General features: G+C 44.9%; 1 protein-coding gene across 6 annotated transcripts in view; it reads left to right on the forward strand.

Annotated features, from left to right (window-relative positions):
- Positions 1 to 22268, forward strand: part of BAZ2A (bromodomain adjacent to zinc finger domain 2A) — a 95910-nt gene that overhangs the window by 49094 nt on the left and 24548 nt on the right. For 5 of the 6 annotated variants that reach the window (XM_054975851.1, XM_054975848.1, XM_054975853.1 and 2 more), the window contains 8 exons: positions 332 to 586; positions 7771 to 7985; positions 16990 to 17064; positions 17453 to 17618; positions 18081 to 18140; positions 18343 to 18487; positions 19082 to 19656; positions 22001 to 22226. In XM_054975851.1, the coding sequence (XP_054831826.1) occupies positions 332 to 586; positions 7771 to 7985; positions 16990 to 17064; positions 17453 to 17618; positions 18081 to 18140; positions 18343 to 18487; positions 19082 to 19656; positions 22001 to 22226 (1717 nt within the window). The remainder of the gene's footprint in view (positions 1 to 331; positions 587 to 7770; positions 7986 to 16989; positions 17065 to 17452; positions 17619 to 18080; positions 18141 to 18342; positions 18488 to 19081; positions 19657 to 22000; positions 22227 to 22268) is intronic. The other variant, XM_054975852.1, reaches the window with a different exon arrangement.

Genomic DNA, 22268 nt, shown 5'->3' on the forward strand with positions numbered 1-22268 from the left:
CCCATTCTTTAGATAACTTTGAATGTTTTGGCAAAGGGCTGGAGAAATGTGGAAAATTTTTGATATCTGCAAGGAACGAGCAGTGCATCTTTGAGCCACCTTTTTTAAAAAAAAATCCTCTCGCTTTGATCCTGAGATATGTTTCTTGGAGACTCTGGAATATGTATTCTTATTTTCCACCTCACTGGGGGACAATGTGGCCTCAGCATAAGTTGTTACAACTCCTTCCCAAGTCAAATTATGGTATAGGTAAAATTAGCTACTTTGTTCTGCTACGTCTTAAGTCTATACTTTTTGTTCTGATGGTTTGTCTTTCACCAATCTTTTCCAGCCTCTGCCAGAATTTTCCCGCATCCCTGGGCTGATATTGCCTGACCAAGCCTTCTCGGACTGTTTAGCCATTGTGGAGTTCCTACACAATTATGGCAAGGTTCTAGGCTTTGATGTATCCAAGGAAGTTCCCAGCTTGAGCACCTTGCAAGAGGGGCTTTTCAATGTAGGAGATAGTTTGGGTGTAGTGTTGGACCTCCTGGTTAAGCTGGTGAAAGCTGCACTCTACGACCCTGGTCTGCCTCCTTACTGTCAGGTAGGGCCATTTGTCATGTCCATGAGCAGCCATATAGGCTAAAATACCCTGTATGTGCATGCACACTCAAAATCTTAACATGCAGTTATCAAAGCTGTGTTTAAATATATGATGTATGAGCACTCTGCTTTTTAAAAAAGGTATAATTCTGACTGTGTTAAGGCAATGGATGGATGTGAAACCCAGAAACCCTGTCCCTAAATGCTTGGAAGTTTTGTTCAGGTACCTTCTGGCTTACGAGAAATCAGTAGGGATTGCCCACACACTTCCATACATTTCTTCATAACCATAAACACTAGACTTAAAACAATGGAAGGTTGACAGTCTCAGGAAGCTGGGTTCTCCACCCAGTACCTTCAGAGTTTTGAGGTTACTCTCTTGGACTGGGATGAAAAAGAAGTGAGCCTCTTAATATCTTTGGTTTTAAAAGTGTCCTATTCACAAACTAGGTCTGCATAATTAGATTAAGCATGAGGTTGTCCCTTTATGCTACTATTTCAGGAGCCCTATATTACAGAACATAGCAGAACTAGGGAGATTTCAAAGACGGAATTGTACTTGTAGGCCCTATCTTATTAAAGAAAACATTGGGAGCTACTCCCTACTTACTTCTCAGGTTCAGAATAAGATGCATTTTCCCACTCTTCCCTGGAGACCATTTGGAGACCATAACTGGATGTTATGGCAGCTCACACATTCCAGTTTTTAAAAAGAAATTTCACAGCAAAAGTATGACCTGAGAAAAGACTTGCAGATCTGAACACTCCGATCTATGAGACAGCAAGCAATTAATCTCCAACCACCCACCCCCCGCCACTCCCCTGCCCACCCCATTCTTATCAGCACTTATTTTTCTTACACTTTTCCAGAACAGAAGCTTTTGTTTGTCTAGGGAAAAAATATTACCACAAGATTCTTGCACTTAACACGTTTGAGTGAAACAGTGTTTTGAGTTTGTGTCTCAGATTTCAGGCGAATTGTCCTAACCACTGTTGGCCTTCATTTCATTTTTTGAGGAGCGCAACTAATATTGCCCAGCCCCAAACCTTCCATTTCTGTGGAGCGTACAGTGATGCACTGCTGTCAGGGATCCTCGTGTGGCCATCATCCTGTTCCAAACTGGAATATGGTTTCTAGAGCATCAGGGTTCCAGCAAATGTTGGTTTTCTGCTGAGGAAGGACCAGGTTTCTTCTGCTGTACAGGCAGGACCACATAGATGACATTGAGATGTGCTTCCTTCCGGTGGGAGGAGAAACCTCCCCGTTCTGGTCCACTCTGCTCCATAGCCTTTGGCTTTTTGAGGAACTCTGTTTCAGCAAGGCAGTGCCCTTAGCTACAGAGTTCTCTGTTTAACTTCTTAATATCCACCCCAACCCTGTTCTGTTTATGCAGTCAGGAGTGGGAAAGAAAATTCCTCCATGTCAGCTTCTGCTGCATCATAGGCAACTCTGTCTGCTTGCAGTTGCTTCCCTTGACCTGACTGAGTCACCAGATGAACTGGCCAGGTTAGAGTGCCAAGGCATGGAGAGAGAAGTATCTGCAATGCTTTCTAGCCCCAAAGGGAACTTGACCGCAACCAGAACAGAGGCATGCACTCCAAGCCATTGAATCCCACCCCAGCCACTTGATGTCTACCTATTTGCAAGTATATTTTTGTTGCCATGGTAGCTAGAGATTTATTTGATGGAGGTATATGAAGACTGCAATTCTCAGGATTTTGAATCCTCTGTCCCATACTACATTCCATGTTACACTGTATATTGTATATTTGTAGAAACAAAAGGCTCTAGTTCATCTACGGTCTTCAGTGCAGTCCCACATTGGGAACTGCGCTCACACAGGTCAACCATTCAGAAAAGGAATTTCTTTAGATTATAGCCATTAAGGGGGGGGGGTGACCTCCCCCCCCCCGACCACTACCAGCCTGGTTTTCTTGCTGAAAACAGTCACATGTTCAGGAAGGTCATCTTTCTCTGCCTCCAATTTCCTTTTTGCTGTCACAAGAAGCAGACATCTTTTTCTTAGCTCCTAAGCTTTTGCTTGATCTTTAAGCAAATAGTATATAGTTCTATAGAGTTGTTAGGTTGTTAGTTAATAGTTAGTAGTTTATAGTAAGTACTGTTAATTAGGTGAGCGACACTGACACATATTCCCCAGGGGGGTAGAGGCAGTGAGTCAGATGGTTTATTCTGTGCTCCCCCCGCCCCCAGGTTTGCGTTGGAAATCATCGTAATGGCGGACAAGTAGTTGTTTAAAAGGTCTGCGGAACTGATGGCCACTCATTGTGCTTGGTGTGCTTAGGTGAGAGCCATGTCATGGAAGAGTGCAAGTACTGCTAGTTATTTACTCCAAAAGCGAAGGGGGATTGAGTGTCGCGCTTGAAAGCCATGCTCTGGGAGAAGGCTATGTCCAGCGGCAGCAGCCCGGCAGCAAAGATATCTGCCCCGGCAGAGTGCACAGTGCATTCAGCTTCTAAATCTGCACCCCGAGCCCATTAGATCCTCGGACCCGAGGTCTGCTGGAGTATCATCGGATCCGAAAGCGCACCCTTGGAACTGACCTCGGCACTGTTCACGATCACGAGAAACCGGCAGAGTCGATTCCTACCCATACAAGATCAGCATCCAGGTCCTCGTTGTTGGATGCTGAAAGCAGAAGGGAGTCAGATTCCCGTTAAGTGGGGTATGTGGTTCCCGAGCAGACGCACCATTTGTATCAACAACCGCTGTAGTACCCTCCACAGCCTCCAACTGGCAACCCACATGAGTAGGATCTCTACCCTACTTACCTTTACGCAGCCTCATCTCTGGGGCGTTCAGCGCCTAGAAAGTTACCTCCTCTCTCGGGTCCGAGTTGGTATTCTCAGGCGCAAACCATAGCTTCCGATCCTAGGTCGGAGTCACGGTCAGAACCAGAGATTCTCAAGACAGAGCAGAGTCCGAGTCTTACTTCGGACCCATCACCAGAAGAGGCTTTGAGTGATCAGGAAAGAAGTTCACCCAACATTTAAATTGTATGCTGAACAGATGCATCGCGTGGCAAAATTGCTTAATATCGATGTGTCCACAGTACAACAAAAGTCAAGGGATAGCATACTGAAGTATATTTACTCAGACACCCCGGACACAGTGGCCTTTCCCATGACTGAAGGCTTTGTGGAGATCGTGGAGAGCCTGTGCCAGAAGCCAGCATCGATACCAGCCACAGCAAAGAAGGTTGAGGCTCTTTACAAGATTAAACAGGATAAATGCACCTACCTGTCAACCCCTTCTTCTGCCTCATCAATGATAGCAGAGGAACTACAGGCTAGATACAGGCAGGGTGGCCCAGCAATACCAGCAGATAAAGAAGGCAAAAAGTTTGATGTAGTAGGAAAAAAAGTCTACTCAGGGTCTGCCCTGACCATGAAAATGGCAAATTACTTGGCTATAATAAGTGGATATCAGATATTTTTGTGGCAAAAAATGGCTGCTTTTATGGAGTCCTTACCAGAGAACAAGAAAGCGCTTGCAAAATTAATCTATGAAGAGGCACTAGTCTTTGTCAAAGCAACAAATCAGCGCCAGCAGACATGTCCTGGATGTATCAGCCAGGGGTCTTAACACTGCTGTGGCTCTACGTAGACACACATTGCTGAGATCTACGGCATTACCCACTGAAACATGTAACAAGATAGAAGACATGCCCTTTGAGAGTGCTTCGTTATTTTTGGAGAAAACTAATGAATATCTCTCCAAAAAGAAAAAGGACCGTCAATCTGCTAAAATCATGTGGCATTTTGCCACAGTCAGTTGGAACCCCCGCATACAGATGTCCTGGAAGGCGTGACTGACCACCAGCAGAGGCGCGACTATAGGGCCTACAGATTGCAACCTTACAAGCCTCGGTATCCATATAAAACCCCTTATGCGGGCCAGTGACAGCCTAGAAGAGAGCAGTCTGGTCGCTCCAAGCAAATAAAGATACTCCACAGCCTCAAAAGGGTCAATTCTGACTAGAGGCCAATGGGTCAGTGGGCTCACCACCCTTTGAGAATAGGTTATCTAAATTTATGGAAAATTGGCAGAATATTTCTTCTGATGTTTGGGTTCTTTCCATTGTTAAAATAGGTTCTATACCTTGCCTCCTACTCATTTACCTTTTCTAGCACCTAATAATATATTGCCTGAGCTGCAACAGGAGATCCAGGCATTAATAAGCAAAGGGGCCCTTCAAAGGTGCCTATCTTAAATATACCATTTGGTTTTTTCTCCCATTTCTTTTTGGTAGATAAGAAAGAAGTGGGGGGAAAGACCCATGTTGGATTTGAGAGGCCTGAACAACCATTTGAAGATCCCAACGTTTAGAATGGTCAGACTCCCTTGGGTCATACGTATGGTCTCGTACGATGCTTGGTTTGCGATCCTGGTTTTGCAGGATGCTTATTTCCACATCAATACATGAGGAGTATAGGAAATACCTCAGGTTTGTATTCAAAGGGGAAGTTTTTCAGTACACAGCCCTGCCCTTTGGGTTAGCAACAGCACATAGGGTATTTACGAAATGTATGGCTGTGGTAGTTGTCCACCTTAGGAAGTTAGGGTGCTCTATCTAGCCATACCTAGATGACTGGTTGATCACAGAAAGGTCATCAAAAGATCTTGAGGATCATATAAATCTTGTACTGTCCACATGCGAGTCCTTGGATTTGGATAATCAACAAAAATAAGGCAGATTTGATTCCTAAACAAATGGTAAAATATATTGGAGCCATGCTGGATGCTAGAACCAACAGGGTTTATTTACCTGCCAACTGGATAGACCAGTTGGCTAACCTAGCCAGGCATTTTCAATCAAATAGATTTTTTTCAATCAGCACAATCTATCCAGATGCTGTTAGAGCTGATGGCCTTGACCACAGCGGTGGTTCCATTTACACATTTGAGGATGCGAACTTTACAACTGTGGTTCAGCAGACGTTTTCACCCTGGGTTTCAATGCCCTCACACAAGATTTTCAATCCCCAGAGAGGTCTTATGCTCTTTAGGATGGTGGACAGTTTATGATAATTTGCCCAAGGGAGATAGAGTTTGGTATACCATGTCATGAAGTTACACTCACTTCAAATGCCTCTTTGGAGGGATGGGGTGGCCATTACAGAGACGCGTCAGTGAATGGCGTTTGGTCTGAATCAGAAAAACAAATTAATTAACATATTAATTTCCTGGAACTTTGTGCAGTGTATTATGTACTTAACTCTCTTGCAGATATGCTGTCACACAAAAAGATCCAGATCCTATCAGGCAATACAACTACAGTATTCTATGTAAACAGGGAGGGACCACTTCAAGGAAGCTATGCAAAGAGGCCATTTGACTGTGGGATTGGGCTATAGGCCATGGTATTACACTATCAGCCCTGCATATAGCAGGCATACACAACTCCAGAGCAGATCAGCTGAGCAGAATGGGCGGATCACACCACGAGTGGGTCCTGACAGACTAGTATGCACATCAGGTGTTCCAACAATGGGGATTCCCACAGGTCGATTTGTTTGCCACAGAAAACAATGCAACCCCCACCCCCAATAATTGATTGGAAGATAATCTCACATTATTTGTCAAAACTATTTTTGAAAGAGTTGTATAACTTATACCCTCCAAGAACTCCAATAGTGCCCCAGTGGTCCCTGTCATTGGTACTAGCCAAGTTGATGTCTCTAAACCATTTGAACCAATGGCAACTTGATCTTTGTCCCTTTAGTTGTTAAAAGTAGCCTTTTTATTGGCTGTCCTATTGGCCAGAAGAATCAGTGAGCTTAGGGCGTTGAGCATAGAACCCCCTTTCCTACAAATATACCCTGATAGAGTAGTGATGCGCACCAGCCTACAATTCTTGTCTAAGATTGTCTCAAAATTCCATGTATCACAGAGCATATCCCTCCCACTATTCTTCCCAGACCCTACGGCAGCCCAAGAACGTCCTCAACACGCATTAGATGTCAGTCCATTTTATTTTACAAAGGCAGGACTCAAACCTTTCTCAAGGAAACAATATTTTTATTTGTCATTCAGGCCTTAACAAGGGCAAAAGTGGGTGGTTTCTGCAATCAGACATTGTTATAACTTAGCCAGTGTCCTTGTTCTTTGAGCCCACTCGACAAGGGCGCAGGTGACCACAGCTGCATTCATGCGAGGAGTTCCTCTCATGGATATTTGTAGAGCAGCTGCACGGTCCTCAGAGGAGACTTTTGTGAAGCATTATACAGTGGATGTCAATGCTCGAAAAGAGTCAGCAGTGGGTCAAGCAGTGTTACAGTCTCTCTTTGCCTGAGAGCATCACCCCACCACCAGGTGAGTAGCTTGTTATTCTCCCAGTGTGAGGCTGCACTGAAGACCGTAGATGAAAACAGGGTTGCACTTACCTGTAACTGCTGTTCATCTAGGTCTTCGTGCAGGCACACATTCACACACACACACACCCCAGCCCTACTCTGAGCTCTCAAGTGTAAGTTGGAGGGTGCGCGGCAGCACAGGAGAACTGGGGGAAGAGAGGGGCGACCTCCCTGAGCACATGTCCGTTTTCGGTGGGAAAAAATGGCTGGAAGTGATCTAGGGGGGGAGGTCACCCCCCCCCCAATGGCTATAAACTAAAGAAATTCCTGTTCCGAGCAGCTGGCCTCTGCAAGCGCAGTTCCCAGTGTGTGCAAAGACCGAGATGAACAGCAGTTACAGGTAAGTACAACCCTGTTTTATATCCCTCCTTTCTCTTGTTACTCTCACTATTGGTCTATTAACACTCATAACTGAAAATCTAACCTAGCAAGGTTAACTGGGAGTCTGGTGGTGCCTTAAAGACTAACAAAATTTATTCCAGCTGAAGCTTCGTGAGTCAGCCCATGAAAGTTTATGCTAGAATAAATTTCAGTAATCTTTTAAGGATTACTGAAATCCACTAGACTTCAGCTCAAGTTTTGCTGCCACATCACTCTACTTGTGTAAGCAAGTAGCTATCACATTGGACGTTTTTTTCTGTGCGTTTTGGTCTAGTGGGCTTGATAGAGGAACATGTATGTTATTGGCATGGGTAATGGCCAATAACATACTTATGGCTGACATTGAGGAACTAGGAAAATAGCTTGTGTGTATGAAATGTTTTTTGCTAATTGCCCTTAGTTATTCTGTTCTTTCCTTTTTCTTACCAGTCACTGAAGATTCTTGGTGAGAAGCTGTCTGAGATAAGCCTGAACCGTGATACTGTGTCTGAGATCCTTCGTTGCTTTCTCATGGTTTATGGGGCAGATGAAGATCTGTGTGATAGCTTGCGCACTAAACCCTTCCAGGCACTGCCCCCAGACAGGAAGGCTTCTGTCCTGGCTTTCTTGGTGAACGAACTAAACAGCAGTGCCCTTATCATCAAGTAAGTGATAGTAAACCAAGGAGTTTTCTGAATTGTCTCTCAGTGACGCATTTATGTAACAATCTGCTTTATTTTATGATGACGTGGCTGTGTAGAGTATAAGTCCCAGGATGCTGTTGCCATGAGTGTTGAGGAGAAAGTTTATAAGGGAAATAATTCAGCATCTTTAGGGCCATGTTTTGTGGAGATTAACTGCATCCCAGCATGCATTATGTTCTCTGACACTAGTCTTACTAGCTGTCAGGCACTCAGGATCACCTGTCCTACTTCTGCAGCTTAAACTGATGCTGTTGGGGTCTGGGAAACAGAGAAAGGGAAGTGGTTGTTGATTCCTGCTGTAATCTCTCCCTTGCCTGGGAACCTGGATTTGAGAAGTCTGTGAATCACCCAGCCTGTTTCCCTGATTGTAAAGTCAGAAGACTAGTAGGAGGAGGGGGGGAAGTATCTGCAGGGAACCTTTTATCTGCTTTAGCTGTCAGTCCTAGCAAGGATGGCGTAGTTTTTTGAGAGTTGCCCGGCATCCTTACAGATTGCTAGGACTGCCTTTAACCCTCAGACCTGGGACACTGTAGACTCCTAACCCTGAGCCATGGCTGCTGAGCAAGGCACGGGGACTGATGCTGCAGCACCAACCGAGGAAAGCATTAAAGACCCCGCCAAAGAGTGTGGGCCCAATGCAGGAGCGTTGGCTGGAGGTACAACCTTGACTGACGGAAGCTTGGAAGACCGGACAGACAAGACGGAGTCCGAGGAGGAAGAGTCCTCAGAAGAAGGAGAGGAACCTGGGGGAAGGGGAGTAACTGCAGGCGCTGGAGTGACCAAACTTTGAGCTGAGATGGAAGAGCTTAAGGAATAATGTGTATACGTTCATGGAAAATCTCATTCACATGTATGCATTCATGGAGGGTGCTCTATGGTGGTTGCTAGTTACCATCCCACTGGGACAGAATCACAGAGTTGGAGGGGGCCATACAGACCTTCTAGTCCAACCCCCTGCCCAATGCAGGATGAAACTAAAGCATCCCTGACAAATATTCATCCAGCTTCTTCTTGAAAACTGCCGGTGAAGGGGAGCTCACCACCTCCCTAGGCAGTTGATTCCACCTTTAAACTACTCTGACCGTGAAAATTTTTTTCCTAATATCCAGCCAGTACCTTTCTGCATTTAATTGAAGCCAATTGCTTCGGGTCTTATCCTCTGTTGCCAACTGGAACAGCTCCTTGCCCTCCTCCAAATGACAGCCTTTCAAATATTTAAAGAGAGCAATCATGTCCCCCCTCAATCTCCTCCTCTCCAAACTTAAACATTCCCAAAGCCCTCAGCCTTTCCTCATAGAGCTCAATCTCCAGACCCCTGATCATCCTTGTCGTTCTCTTCTGTACCCTCTCAATTTTGTCCACATCCTTTTCGAAGTGAGGCCTCCAGAACTGCACACAGTACTCCAGGTGTGGCCTGACCAAGGCAGTATAGAGAGGGACTATGACCTCCTGCGTTTTCGATGCAATGGCCCTTTTGATACAACCCAGGATTGAATTAGCCTTTTTTGCCACTGCATCTCACTGACTGCTCATATTTAGTTTATAGTCCACTCTTTCCCCAAGATCTCTTTCGCATACACTACTACCCAGAAGTGTATCCTCCATCCAGTATCTGTGCTTCACATTTTTGTGGTCCAGATGTAATACTGTGCACTTGTCTTTGTTGAATTGCATCCTGTTCTCAACCGCCCACTTCTCCAGAATATTCAAGTCTTGTTGAATTTTAACTCTTCTTGGGTGTTTGCTACCCAATTTGGTATCATCAGCTACCGCTCCCAATTTGGTATCATCAGCAAATTTAATGAGCAGCCTTCCACTCCTTCATCCAGATCATTGATAAAAATATTGAAAAGTACCAGGCCCAAAACCGAGCCCTGCGGCACCCCACTGGACACCTCCCTCCAATCTGATGAAACGCCATTGACCACCACTCTTTGGGTGTGGTCCTCTAACCAGTTCCCTATCCACTGGACAGGTGGGAACCCAGCAGCCCACCCCACCTGCCCCCCTGCCAGGCAGGCAAGGAGTTTTGCCAAGTCAAGCTGCTCAAGGGCCACAAGACCAGCCGCCCATCCTTCCCCTAGATGGGTAAGGTACTCTAGTGCTGGGGCCCCAACCTGTGTGCCCAGCAGGAGTGCCAGCTGGGCTGATGTCTGCACCCCCACCTCAGCTGCCATGGGGGCTACAGGAACTAGAAGATCGCTTTGAGGGGGACCCAGAGGAGTTGGGGTACTTCCTAGTGCAAGTGGCAGAATTCTTGAGAGAGTGGGGCCACACCTTCCCAGAAGCCAGCCGGGTGAGCTGCCTGGGCTCCTGGTTAGGAGGAGAGGCGGCCAAATGGTATGTGACTCTCTACACTGCACGAGCCCCAGAGCTGCAGAGTGTGAGAGCCTTCATGCATGTGATGCAGGTGCAGTACGAAGACCTTCTTGACGAGAAGCAAGCAAGAACTTAACTGAAATGCCTGCAGCAGGAGAAGTGACCAGTGCGCGAGTTTGCAGCCGAGTTCCGAGCGTGCACTGCCAGAGTACAAGACTGGATGGAGTTAGTGAAGGTGGAGTTTTTCTGTGTCAGCTTAAACCCAGACTTGGTGGCCAAAGCCATGGTGCAAATGGCTTTATGACTATGATCATAAATGGGAGTCAAATGGCTTTATGACCATGATCCTTACATACAGTGGAAGATAGGCTGATTATGTTTCCCAGTGCTGGAATGTCAGGAGCACTATGGAACCCACAATGAGGTGGCAACCACCCTCCCATGCCTGAAACTGTATATTTAACAAGGGAAGAGTTAGCGGAGATCCCTTCTGAATACCATGATTTAAGGGGATTGTCGATGAACAAGAGGCAGACGAATTACCCCCTCACAGGCCAACAGACTGTGCCATTGAGCTGCTTCCGAGGGAGAATCTTCCTAAGGGAAAGTTGTACTCTATGAGCCCAGCTGAGAGAGAAGAGCTCTGCAAGTTCATTGATAAAAACCTAGAAAGGGGTTTTATCCAACCCGCAAGCTCTCCCCATGCTGCCACGGTGCTGTTCCGGAAGAAGAAGGATGGAGGCTTGAGATTGTGCACTGATTACAGAGGAATTAATGTAGTTTCTATGTCGAATGCCCCTCCCTCTCATTAGAGACTTGCTTGGAGTAATAGCTAAAGGAAGGATCTTCACCAAACTGGACTGAACAGATGCTTACTTCAGAGTTTGTATTCGAGAGGGGGATGAGTGGAAGACCACGTTTAACACTCCTTTGGGGCAATTTTAATATTTGGTTATGCCCTTTGGTTTGCAAGGGGCCTCTGGGGTCTTCGTGAACTTGAAGTGTTGCATAAATATTTGTACAAAAGAGTGGTTGTTTATCTGTTGTTTATTCCAGTAATTAGGAGCATGTAAAGTTGGTGCAGGAAGTTCTGAGTACTCTGTATAAAAATCGCCTGTATGCTAAATTATCAAAGTGTGAATTTCACAGATAAGAGCTGGACTTTTTGAGATATCAAGTTTTCAAGGACGGGCTAGGAATGGATCCAGCCAAGGTTAAAGTGGTGCTGGTGTGGGAGGCTCCCAAAACAAGAAGGCAATTACAGTCATTTCTGGGTTTTGTGAGTTTTTACAGACCTTTTATTAAGAACTTTGCGGAAAGTGCTCTGCCTTTAACTGACTTGTTGAAAACGAAAGGGAAAGAGCCGGGAAAATTAAAACCAAGTGCTAAACTGGAGTGGACCAATGAATGCCAGCAGGCATTCGAGAGGTTAAAAATCCTATTCACCTCTGAACCTATGTTATGTCACCTAGATGAGAATAAGAAGTTCATTGTGCAAGTCGATGCAAGTGATGTCGCGATAGGTGGGGTGATTCTACAGGGGGGCTCTAATGGGAACCTACACCCCTGTGCCTATGTATCCAAAAAGTTTTCAGAAACAGAGAGACTCTGGTCCATTTGGGACAAAGAAGCTGCAGCTGTTAAGTTAGCCCTGTCCACTTGGAGACATTGGCTGGAAGGATCAAAAATGCCCTTTGAGATTTGGACTGATCATAAAAATCTTGAAATCACCTTGCAGATTGGGGGCAAAGCAGCTCAGATGGGTGGAATTCTTCTCAAAGTTTCAGTTCACCCTCAAACATCTCCCTGGGAAATTTCATGGCAGACGCTCTGTCCCACCTCTCACAACATGAGAGTTAAAGGGAGGAAATTGTTGACAGTGTCTTTACCCCTGCACAGCTGGGAGGAGCAGTGCTGATGTACTGGCAAGCACAGAAACTCCTCGCTTCCCCCCTCCTCCTCCTGGCTGAACATGGTCAAAACACAACAAGGAAAGGAGGAGGGGGAGGGTTTACAAGGATTTATGGAGTCTCTGGAGAAGGGGGAGGATGGGTGCTGCTGACAAGGCAAATTATACATACCAACAGCCCTGAGAAAGGAAACTTTAATAAAATGCCATGATGAAAAAACAGCAGAGCACTTGGGGTTCGTAAAAACTTTGCATTTAACACAGAGGCAATTTTGTTGGCTAGGAATGAGAGAGGACATATCCTAATATGTATCCAGCTGCCCAGTTTGTTTAATGGGGAAAAGAGGGAGGGGAGGCCCTAGGTCTCTTACAGCCACTAGAGATCCCTCTGTGACCTTGGTCCACCATCTCCATGGATTTTATTACTGATCTTCCCCCCTCCAAGGGGAAAACTGTAAGTTTGGTCATAGTTGATTTATTCTCCAAACAAGCCGATTTTGTTCCCTGCTCCAAACTCCCCACAGCAAAGAAACTAGCTGGGCTGTTCATGCAGAATGTGGTATGGTTACACTCTTTTCCAAACAAGATAATCTCTGACGGGGGTGCAATTTGTTGCCAACTTTTGGAGGAATCCTATGAAAGTGACAGGAATCGAACAGGGGCTAAACTCCAGTCATCACCCCCAGACAGATGGGCAAACAGACACACCAATCAGCTACTAGGACAATTCCTGAGATGCTATACCAACTATCAACAAGGTGATTGGGTGGAGTTCTTGCCTTATGTAGAATATTGCTACAAGAATAGCCTACATGGCTCCACGAGGAAAAAACCCTTCCAAGTGACTCAAGGGTTTGAAGAAAAACTTATCCCAATACTCGGTGCAGACCCAAATGAGAAGGGGGGGGGGTGATTTACACGAGTGATTTACACAAGAATTTGTCACAGTGGGAGGTAGTGAAACAAACATTGGAGAAAGCCAAATGTGCGTACAAAACCCAAGTGGATAAGAGGCATTCACCCCCTTAGGACCTGAAGGTGGAAGACAGTGTTTATATGTCCCCAAAAAACTTGAAAGAAGCACAGCCCAGTAAAAAACTAGGATGGAAGTATTTGGGTCCTTTTAAAATGAAATGTAGAATCAATGAAGTCACTTTTGAACTGGAGTTACCAAAGGATTTGAAACACGTTCACCCAGTTTTTCATTTCAGCCTCCTCAAGAAGACCCAGGACGCAACCAGTGGCACACGGACCCCATAGCCCCACCTCCTATCTATATAGACAGATAGCCCCATCAAGAGGTCGAGCTCATTTTGGACTCTAAGTGGAAGAGGGGCATGCTATGTTATTTAATCCAATGGAAGCACTTTTCAAAAAGCAAAGCCAAATGGGTTAAGTCCACTGATGTGAGAGCCGCAAAGCTGGTTCGGGCTTTCCATGGAAGATACTCTGAGAAACCAGGCCGGGGGGTGGGGGGACTCATCTTCTGGGAGCAGGATGTCAGGTGTTCAGGATCACCTGTCATACTTTTGCAGATAAAACTGATGCTGTTGGGGTCAGGGAAATGGAGAATGGGAAGTGGTTGATTCCTGCTTTAATCTCTCCCTAGCCTGGGAACCTGGCCTTGAGAAGTTTATGAATCACCCAGCCTGTTTCCCTGCTTGTAGAATCAGAAGACTAGTAGAAGGAGAGGAAGGGGGGGAGTATCCATGGAGAACCTTTGACAGCTACAGACAAGCCTAAAGCAGATAGTGCTAGCAAGGATGGCATGGGAGCATGAAACTGGCATTTACCAATAAAGAACTTTAAATCCTGAAGTAAAGTCTTTTGAGAGTTGCCTGGCACCCTCACACCGGGAAGCCGACAGGGCCTCCTTTTGCCATGCCTTTCTTTTGCCATGCCTTTCTTACAAGACTAACAACATTTGTGGTAGAGCATGAACTTTCATGAGCCACAGCTCACTTCTTCAGATACCTTTCTCTTGCTCCTTGTTCCAGGATAGAATTTGGTCCACCCTGTTGTTTCCTGTTTTTTTAATGGAATTTTTCTTTAGTTAGACTATAAACAGTATCATAAAAGCTATAGACAACAAACATGGAAGATAAAAAAACAACACTTGGAAAAGAAGACACACTAACAATTCATAAACAAGTGAAAAGAAAAAAAAGGGAAAAAAAATCCTAAAACTAAACTACAGATTGGGTTCTGATTTTCTCTGCCACGAATATGGATCATATTGAGTCTCACTTATTCTAAGTTAAACATAAGAGCCCTATTTTTCATGATTCGTAATCCATAAATCCAGATGTCATCAAGTCCTTATTATCCATTTCATGTAAAAAGTCTATAAACGGTTTCCATTCAGTCAAAAATGTAACTAATACCTTTCCCCTAATCAGTGAAGCAAGTTTTGCCATTGACGCAAACTCCAACACTTTTATCCACCATTTCTCCACTGTAGGCAATGTTGGAGTTTATGCACAAAAGTGGAAAACTCTTGCTGCCATAATCAAATATAAAAACAAAGTTCCAAAGCTTCTTTCCAACTGGCCGTCCATCATTCCCAACAAAAAAGTCTCTGGTTTCAACTGGATTTTAATATTCAAAATCTGAATTGATTATTGTATCTGCAGCCAAAAACTCTTGCTTTCTTACATGTCCACCACATATGATAAAATGTCCCTTCTTGTTTAGCACTTTTCCAACATACATTTGAAGCTTCCTTGTACATTCTAGCCAGTTTTTCAGGAGTCATATACCAACGATAGATCATCTTGTAGAAATTTTCTTTGATATTAGAGCTTAATGTAAATTTCAGCCCCCCTGTCCACATATTTTCCCATTGCTCCATTAATATGTCATGTCCACAATTTTTTGCCCATTTCATCATACGTTCTTTCACTTTCTCCTGTCTCAAACCACAACAAAAGTTTATTCATTTTAGAAATAACATGCTCATCATTAGTACAGAGTGCAGTTTCAAATTCAGTTTTAGATTGCTTAAAGTCATATTGACTCGTCCAGTTCAAATGTCTCCTAGATTTGCATATAGGGAAACCATTGGCAAGCATCCCCTTCTGGTGCTAAATCCTCTCTTGATTTAATTTTAACTTGACCTTGAGAAAATTCCAAGTCATGATAAGTTAACCATTTAGGTGGACTCCCCATTTCCCTTCTAAAGTGAGCTTGTGACGACCACCAGAGAGGTATTATTGGACAAAACCTAGGTTTGTATTTATTCCATACTCTCAAAATGGCATATCTTACATAATGATTATTAAACTCTGCATTGGCCTTAACTTTGTTATACCATAGATACCCATGCCACCCAAATTTTAAGTTGTGCCCTTCAAGGTCCAATAGTCTTCTGTTTTTTAATATTATCAATTCCTTCATCCAAACCAAACAGTTGGCCGCAAAATATACTCTCAAATCTGGTAGACCCAAACCTCTTCTTTCCTTTGTATCCTGTAGAACCTTAAGTTTAACCCTTGGTGTAATGATTTCAAGTAAATGTGTGACTGTATCTTTAAATGCTTGGTGTGAGATAGGTGAAGAGTGGGGTGAAAGGGAGGGATGAGCGAGTGATATGATTGGTTGATGACTGAGAGGGTGGGTGGAGTGAATGCAGTTTGAGACTGAGAATGGAGAAAGAACATTCAGTCAGAAGAGAGCAGGCTAGCTGTGTGCTGCCTGAATATGTTGAAGTGTTTTATGACAGAAATATAACCTGTGTGGAACCTGAACTGAGCATGTTTGTGAAAGGACACTCAGTCAGGGAAAGGGAGGCCAGCTGTGGGCTGCCTGAGCAGGTTTCATATTTCTGTGAATGAGAGTCAGAGAAAGAGAGGCCGGCTGTGTGCTGCCTGAGGAGTTTTAAGCATTTCTGTGAGAGAAATATTGAGTTCGAGAAAGAGGCTAACTGTGTGTGAAGCCTTAGAAGAGATCTGTGTGAATGAGTTTATAGGAAGTAACTTTAAGAACCGAGAACTACTTGTATGAAACTGATACGCTTCTTGAAAAAATAAAAGGTTATTTTGTTTTTGTTATATCCCAGAGTAGCTGTCATTGCTATATCCCATTCATATCCTCAGGGCCACATAGAACCACGAAGGAGCTTAGGCACGTTACTAAAGGGAAAACTTAAATAAAATATCTTGGAATATAATATTCCTGGTGGCAGCAAACTACCCAGAGGGTGTTACGGGAAAAATTAGACGCAAAATCTACCCTAGAGAAAGAAGGGGTCATAACTTGGTTTTTTGCCTTCTCATATAAATCTCGATATATCCTTCTGTAATTGCTTAAATGGTGCCTCAATTGTCAATACTGGAATTGTCTGAAATAGGAATAACATTCTAGGTAAAACATTCATTTTAATTGTAACTATTCTTCCCAACAACAATAATTAAATCTTACCCATCTTAACATATCCCTTTTAATTTCATTCCAAATCTTAATATAATTATTTTGGAATAACACACAGTTCATATTTGACAAAGTAATAACCAAGTATTTTACCTTTTTCTCAATTTTAAACCCCGTTTTGCTCTCCAGTTTCATTTGGTCCTGTTGTTTCCTTATTCTCATCAGTATACAGCAACTCAGAATTTCTCAATATGAAATGCGCTGAATGTCAGAGTTGGTCAAAGGGGATTCCTGTCCATTCATGTGTGATTAATAAAGCTCATCTCTCATGTACATTCTTAAGCCTCTCTATCTCTCCTCCCTTCTCAGTGAAATTGACAAGACTCTGGAGAATATGTCCAATCATAGAAGAAACAAATGGATAATCGAGGGCAAGCTGCGCAGGTAGATACCAGTGTGTTTAACTTTGGCCCAATGTAATCTAGGTGATTCAAGAAAGCTCAGAAGTTTATGGTGTGAGATGGGTGAAGCTTTTAGTTAAAGGTGCATGAAAATATACTGGGCAGAGATCAGTACAACATCCCTTACGCTGTGCAGTCTAGCTCTGACCGTAGGCTCCCAAATGATTATTAATCGCTTCATCTTTTACTGCCTTTCCAGAGGACTTGATGGATGGGGGGGCGGGAGGGGAGAACACCACCATTGTTGGACACCATCAGGGAAACTAGCGCCAGACTCTGTGAGCTGACAGGGACCCCTTGATTGTAACCCCTGTCCTGAGTAAAAATCCTAAGGGCTCTTGCTTTAAAATCTGTCATCCCTTGCGTACTAGGTTGAAGATTGCCTTAGCCAAGAAGACAGGACGACCTGAGTCAGAAATCAGTGGCTTGGAGGAAAGCCGCTGGCGGCGGAGCTCACGAATCACAGAGGAGAATGAGGACATGGAGGTTGAAGAGGAGGAAAAGAGCAGAGCCTACAAGACTCGAAAGGACGATGAGGTGATTTCATGACTGAGATAGTGCTCCTGAACCTCTGCTTCAGTAATAAATAACAAGTTGGGAGGGGCCAGTGCTGGTCTTGTGGAACTAGAGTAATTGAAACTGCTATAACTTCCACTGAACCCTATGAATTGCTTCAAAGTGGTGCATGCTTTGTATAAAAATAGTCCTCCCATGTAGACGGAATGTAATGGTAAACGTGTCAGTATGACACTTTTCCCCCCCTGTCAGTGAGGTGAGACTGTATACTCTCGGCATCTGCATCCCTTTCTGTACAACAGGAGAAAGGCCTCTCATTGCATTTTGCTATATCGTTGGTGTTTACAGGTGTGATATGGGTTTCCTTCCTACACCCTCCCCATTTATTCCCACTTACGTGTTTTTGTGTTTCCAAAGCATGTTAGCCAAGGTCAAGGAGGTAAAATGGAATCAAACCCTCATCTTCTTTGCTTCCCTCTTCAGAATGACACTCCTGTCTCCAGTATCCCTGAGCTGGAAAGACAAATTGAAAAGCTTTCCAAGGTAAATGTTTGGGGTTGGAAAGCTGAGTAAATGTGAACAGGTGGGTCTCTGTTGTGGTCTCTTCTACACTTAGGAGATGGTAGGAAATGGTGAGGATTGGCTCCAGTTTGGGGATTGGTAGTGTGTTGCTGCCTGCTTTTGTCACTAGAGCTTTCTCTGCTGATGTTCTTTTTTAACACCTTGGGTGCTCTTCTTGCTGCAGCGCCAGATGTTCTTCCGCAAGAAGTTGCTCCATGCCTCACAGTTGTTACGGGCTTCATCGCTTGGGCAGGATCGATATCGACGCCGGTACTGGGTTCTGCCCCATCTGGGTGGGATCTTTGTAGAAGGCTGTGAGGTCTCAACAGGTATGATGGGTCTATAATGCAACCTTTTTTAAGGCTAGGGAAGGCCTTTATAAAGCCCCTCTTTTAGTCTGATGGGGAAAAGTAAATGCCTGTTGTATCTCTGAGGCAGGACTACTTCGTCTTCCATTAGAACTTGTGCTCACAAAGAACAGGCTTGCTACATCTGGTAGGATACTTCAGAGAAGAGCCATGGAACAATCTGGGATTTCAGACAGAAAGAACAGAGTAGAGGCAGAGAACATCTTTTTTGCCTTTTTGACTGCGTTATGCCTTCTAAGTTGAACAATTATTTATTTTTGGCTGATTTTGGTAAGGAATGGAAAGCAGCCATGATTGTGGGGCTTTGTGGGAGGGCATATCCCAGAAGGTGGTATAATAGCCAACTGTACTTTTTTACTGCAGCTGTGTCCCCCTTTCCAAGGCTTCTATGCCACTTGGACGGGCTGTTGGAGTAGTTGGACGGGGTAATGTGTAGTTCTGCCCTGAGGCACATGTTATGTGTGACACTTCAACTTGCCTACTTCACTTCACAATTTTAGAATATGTCTGAACACCACAGGGTGGTGAAATAACTGATTTTTCTTGCTCTCCAAGTAGCTTCACCCAGGCATGTGCCAGAGAAAGAAGAAGCGTCAAAGGAGGAGGAACATGACTTAACACCAGCCAAGAAGGAGACTGCTGAGACACCAGTCACTGATCACATGAACTGCACAACTTTGTGGTCATGGAGCCGGCCATGGAGGGATGATGTGGGGTTGCTGGAGTCAGAACCACTCCATCCCAAGTTGACAGAGTCTTCACCTACAACCGTCAATGGGTATTTGGAGGACCCCATGTCGCTGGGCCAGTCACAGCATGACCTCAGTCAGTCAGCCTTCCTGTCCTGGCTCAGCCAGACACAGCAGGCATCCTCACTGCTTAACAGTTCTGTGCTTACCCCAGATAGCAGCCCTGGTAAAGGGGATTCAGTACCCCCAGAAGAGCTGCCAGACTCTGCTGCGGAGGATGACAGTGCCACAGAAACCCCGGTTGCCTGGTTCAATTTGCTACCCAGGGCATCCTGCAATGACTCTCCAGTTGCTACCTCCGTTGACCACCCCTCTCCTAAATCTGCTCCCCAGCGGTGCAGGCTTCCTACCAGGGACCAGCCAAAGGCCTCAGCCCGGCAGGTGAGCACTAGCTAGAAATCGCTCCTTACTAGCTCCCAGAGTTGACCTTAACTAGAGCAGTTGAGAAGAGAGGAAAATAACTCCATGAGGTGTACACACATCGGCCTTGTTCCATTCTGGGTTAGAGACCTAACTCTGTCGGGAGACTTATCCTGGGAAAGTTTCTTCATGTGTTGGCACTTTTCATATAGCAATTACAGTTTGTACTTGCATGGCCATGGTTGGGCCTTGGAGTGGATTCTCTGATTCCAATTGTATCTGTAATCTTGACCCTCTCTCCATTACCACGAACTGTCTTTCATAGTGTTTGGGAACATGATATCAGAGGGAGAACACCTTTTGTGCAAATCATAGAAATATTAGAGAAAGGCAAGCTTATTATTTGGAAGGGTTTCTTAACTATGGTCTTTTTGTAGTGGGCTTTTTCACCGGTTCCAGGTCCATACTACTTTGATTTCTCTCCAGACTTCTGCACGCACCATCAAAATACCCCAGTTCAGCCGCCAAACTACTTCCCAGACTTTTTTACATTCCTCATGGAGAAAGGCTTCAACTGCTGCAGAATCGATCTTTCCCCAGCTTTTGTGCAGCTTTTCTCCTTGCATATGAAGTTTTTTGAAGGACAGAATATGCAGAAGAGAGCGACGAGAATGATCAGGGGTCTGGAGACTGAGCCCTACGAGGAAAGGCTGAGGGTCTTGGGAATGTTTAGTTTGGAGAAGAGGAGATTCATAGAATCACAGAGTTGGAAGGGGCCATACAGACCATCTAGTCCAACCCCCTGCCCAGTGCAGGATCAGCCTAAAGCATCTCTGACAAGTATTCATCCAGCCTCTTCTTGAAAACTGCCGGTGAAGGGGAGCTCACCACCTCCCTAGGCAGCTGATTCCACTTTTGAACTACTCTGACCGTGAAAAAGTCCTTCCTAATATCCAGCCGGTCCCTTTGAGCATGTAATTTAAGCCCAATGCTTCGGGTCCTACCCTCTGCTGCCAACTGGAACAGCTCCCTGCCCTCCTCCAAATGACAGCCTTTCAAATATTTAAAGAGAGCAATCATGTCCCCCCTCAACCTCCTCTTCTCCAAACTAAACATTCCTAAGGCCCTCAGCCTTTCCTCATAGGGCTCAGTCTCCAGACCCCTGATCGTTCTCGTCGCTCTCCTCTGCACCCTCTCGATTTTGTCCACATCCTTTTTGAAGTGAGGCCTCCAGAACTGCACACAATACTCCAGGTGTGGCCTGACCAAGGCAGTATAGAGAGGGGCTATGACCTCCTGCGATTTCGATGCTATGGCCCCTTTGATACAACCCAGGATTGAATTAGCCTTTTTTGCCACCGCATCACACTGACTGCTCATATTCAGTTTACAGTCCACTCTTACCTCAAGATCCCTTTCACATATACTACTGCCCAGAAGTGTATCCCCCATCCAGTATTTGTGCTTCTCATTTTTGTGGCCCAGATGTAATACTGTGCACTTGTCTTTGTTGAATTGCATCCTATTCACAGCTGCCCACTTCTCCAGAGTATTCAGGTCTTGTTGAATTTTAATTCTATCTTCTTGGGTGTTTGCTACCGCTCCCAATTTAGTATCATCAGCAAATTTAATGAGCAGCCCTTCCACTCCTTCATCCAGATCATTGATAAAAATATTGAAAAGTACCGGGCCCAAAACCGAGCCCTGCGGCACCCCACTGGACACCTCCCTCCAATCTGATGAAACACTGTTGACCACCACTCTTTGAATGCGGTCCTCAGTGGATGGACTGGGGAGACTGACATCCTCAAAGCCCACAGCAGAATCGGGCTTTTTTTTTCAGTGCAGAAATAAAAAACAGATACCAATCCAGTTCAACTCCCTCCAAGTGTAAATTAAAGAATCGAAGCAGTATGGGGCCAGAACCGATGAATAAAGCAGATCTAATCCTCATGGGCTGAATATACAGAAAGACCAATGTAAAGTTTCACCATATGGAAGAAGAGGCCTATGAAAGAAATTCAGCAATAGATTATGCTTCCTACTAAAATGGTGGGAGCAGTGCTTTACTTTTAAGGAAAAGCCTGAAGAGCTGTCTCTTAGGAATAGTTTAGGTATATGACATCGTTCTTAGGATAGCTGCTCAGTCTAAATGATCAATAGCATGCCTTGCCAACTTCTTGGCAGCCTTAGGAGAGCCAGTATTTCTAACATCCCTCTTGTCTAGTGTTGTCCTCTGTCAGTGGTCCCTAACAATGACTGCTGTTTTGAGAACATACTAAGATATTGAGCTTCCCTCGCACAAGAGCCTGGTGACTGGCTGTGGCTATGTCAGGTGCATCCTAATTTTCCTCCTCCCCCACAGCTGAACGGCCTCTCCTCTGCCAGTCCCGCATTGCCACTGCTGGCCTCCTCTCCTCTTCAGTCTGGTTCCAGGAGTCACAGCACTTGTTCCAGAGCCAAGGACATCCCCAGTAAGGCCCAGGAATCTCTGGGGCAGCCCAGGCGGCGGGGGCGCCCCCCAACTAAACTCTTCAAGCAAATTGAGCAGAAATACTTGACACAGCTGACAGCACAGCCTATACCAGCAGGTAAGACAAATATGCATAATTTCCAATGCATAATTTGAACCT

This window comes from Eublepharis macularius, chromosome 4 (assembly GCF_028583425.1).
Source record: "Eublepharis macularius isolate TG4126 chromosome 4, MPM_Emac_v1.0, whole genome shotgun sequence".
Taxonomy (NCBI): domain Eukaryota; kingdom Metazoa; phylum Chordata; class Lepidosauria; order Squamata; family Eublepharidae; genus Eublepharis; species Eublepharis macularius.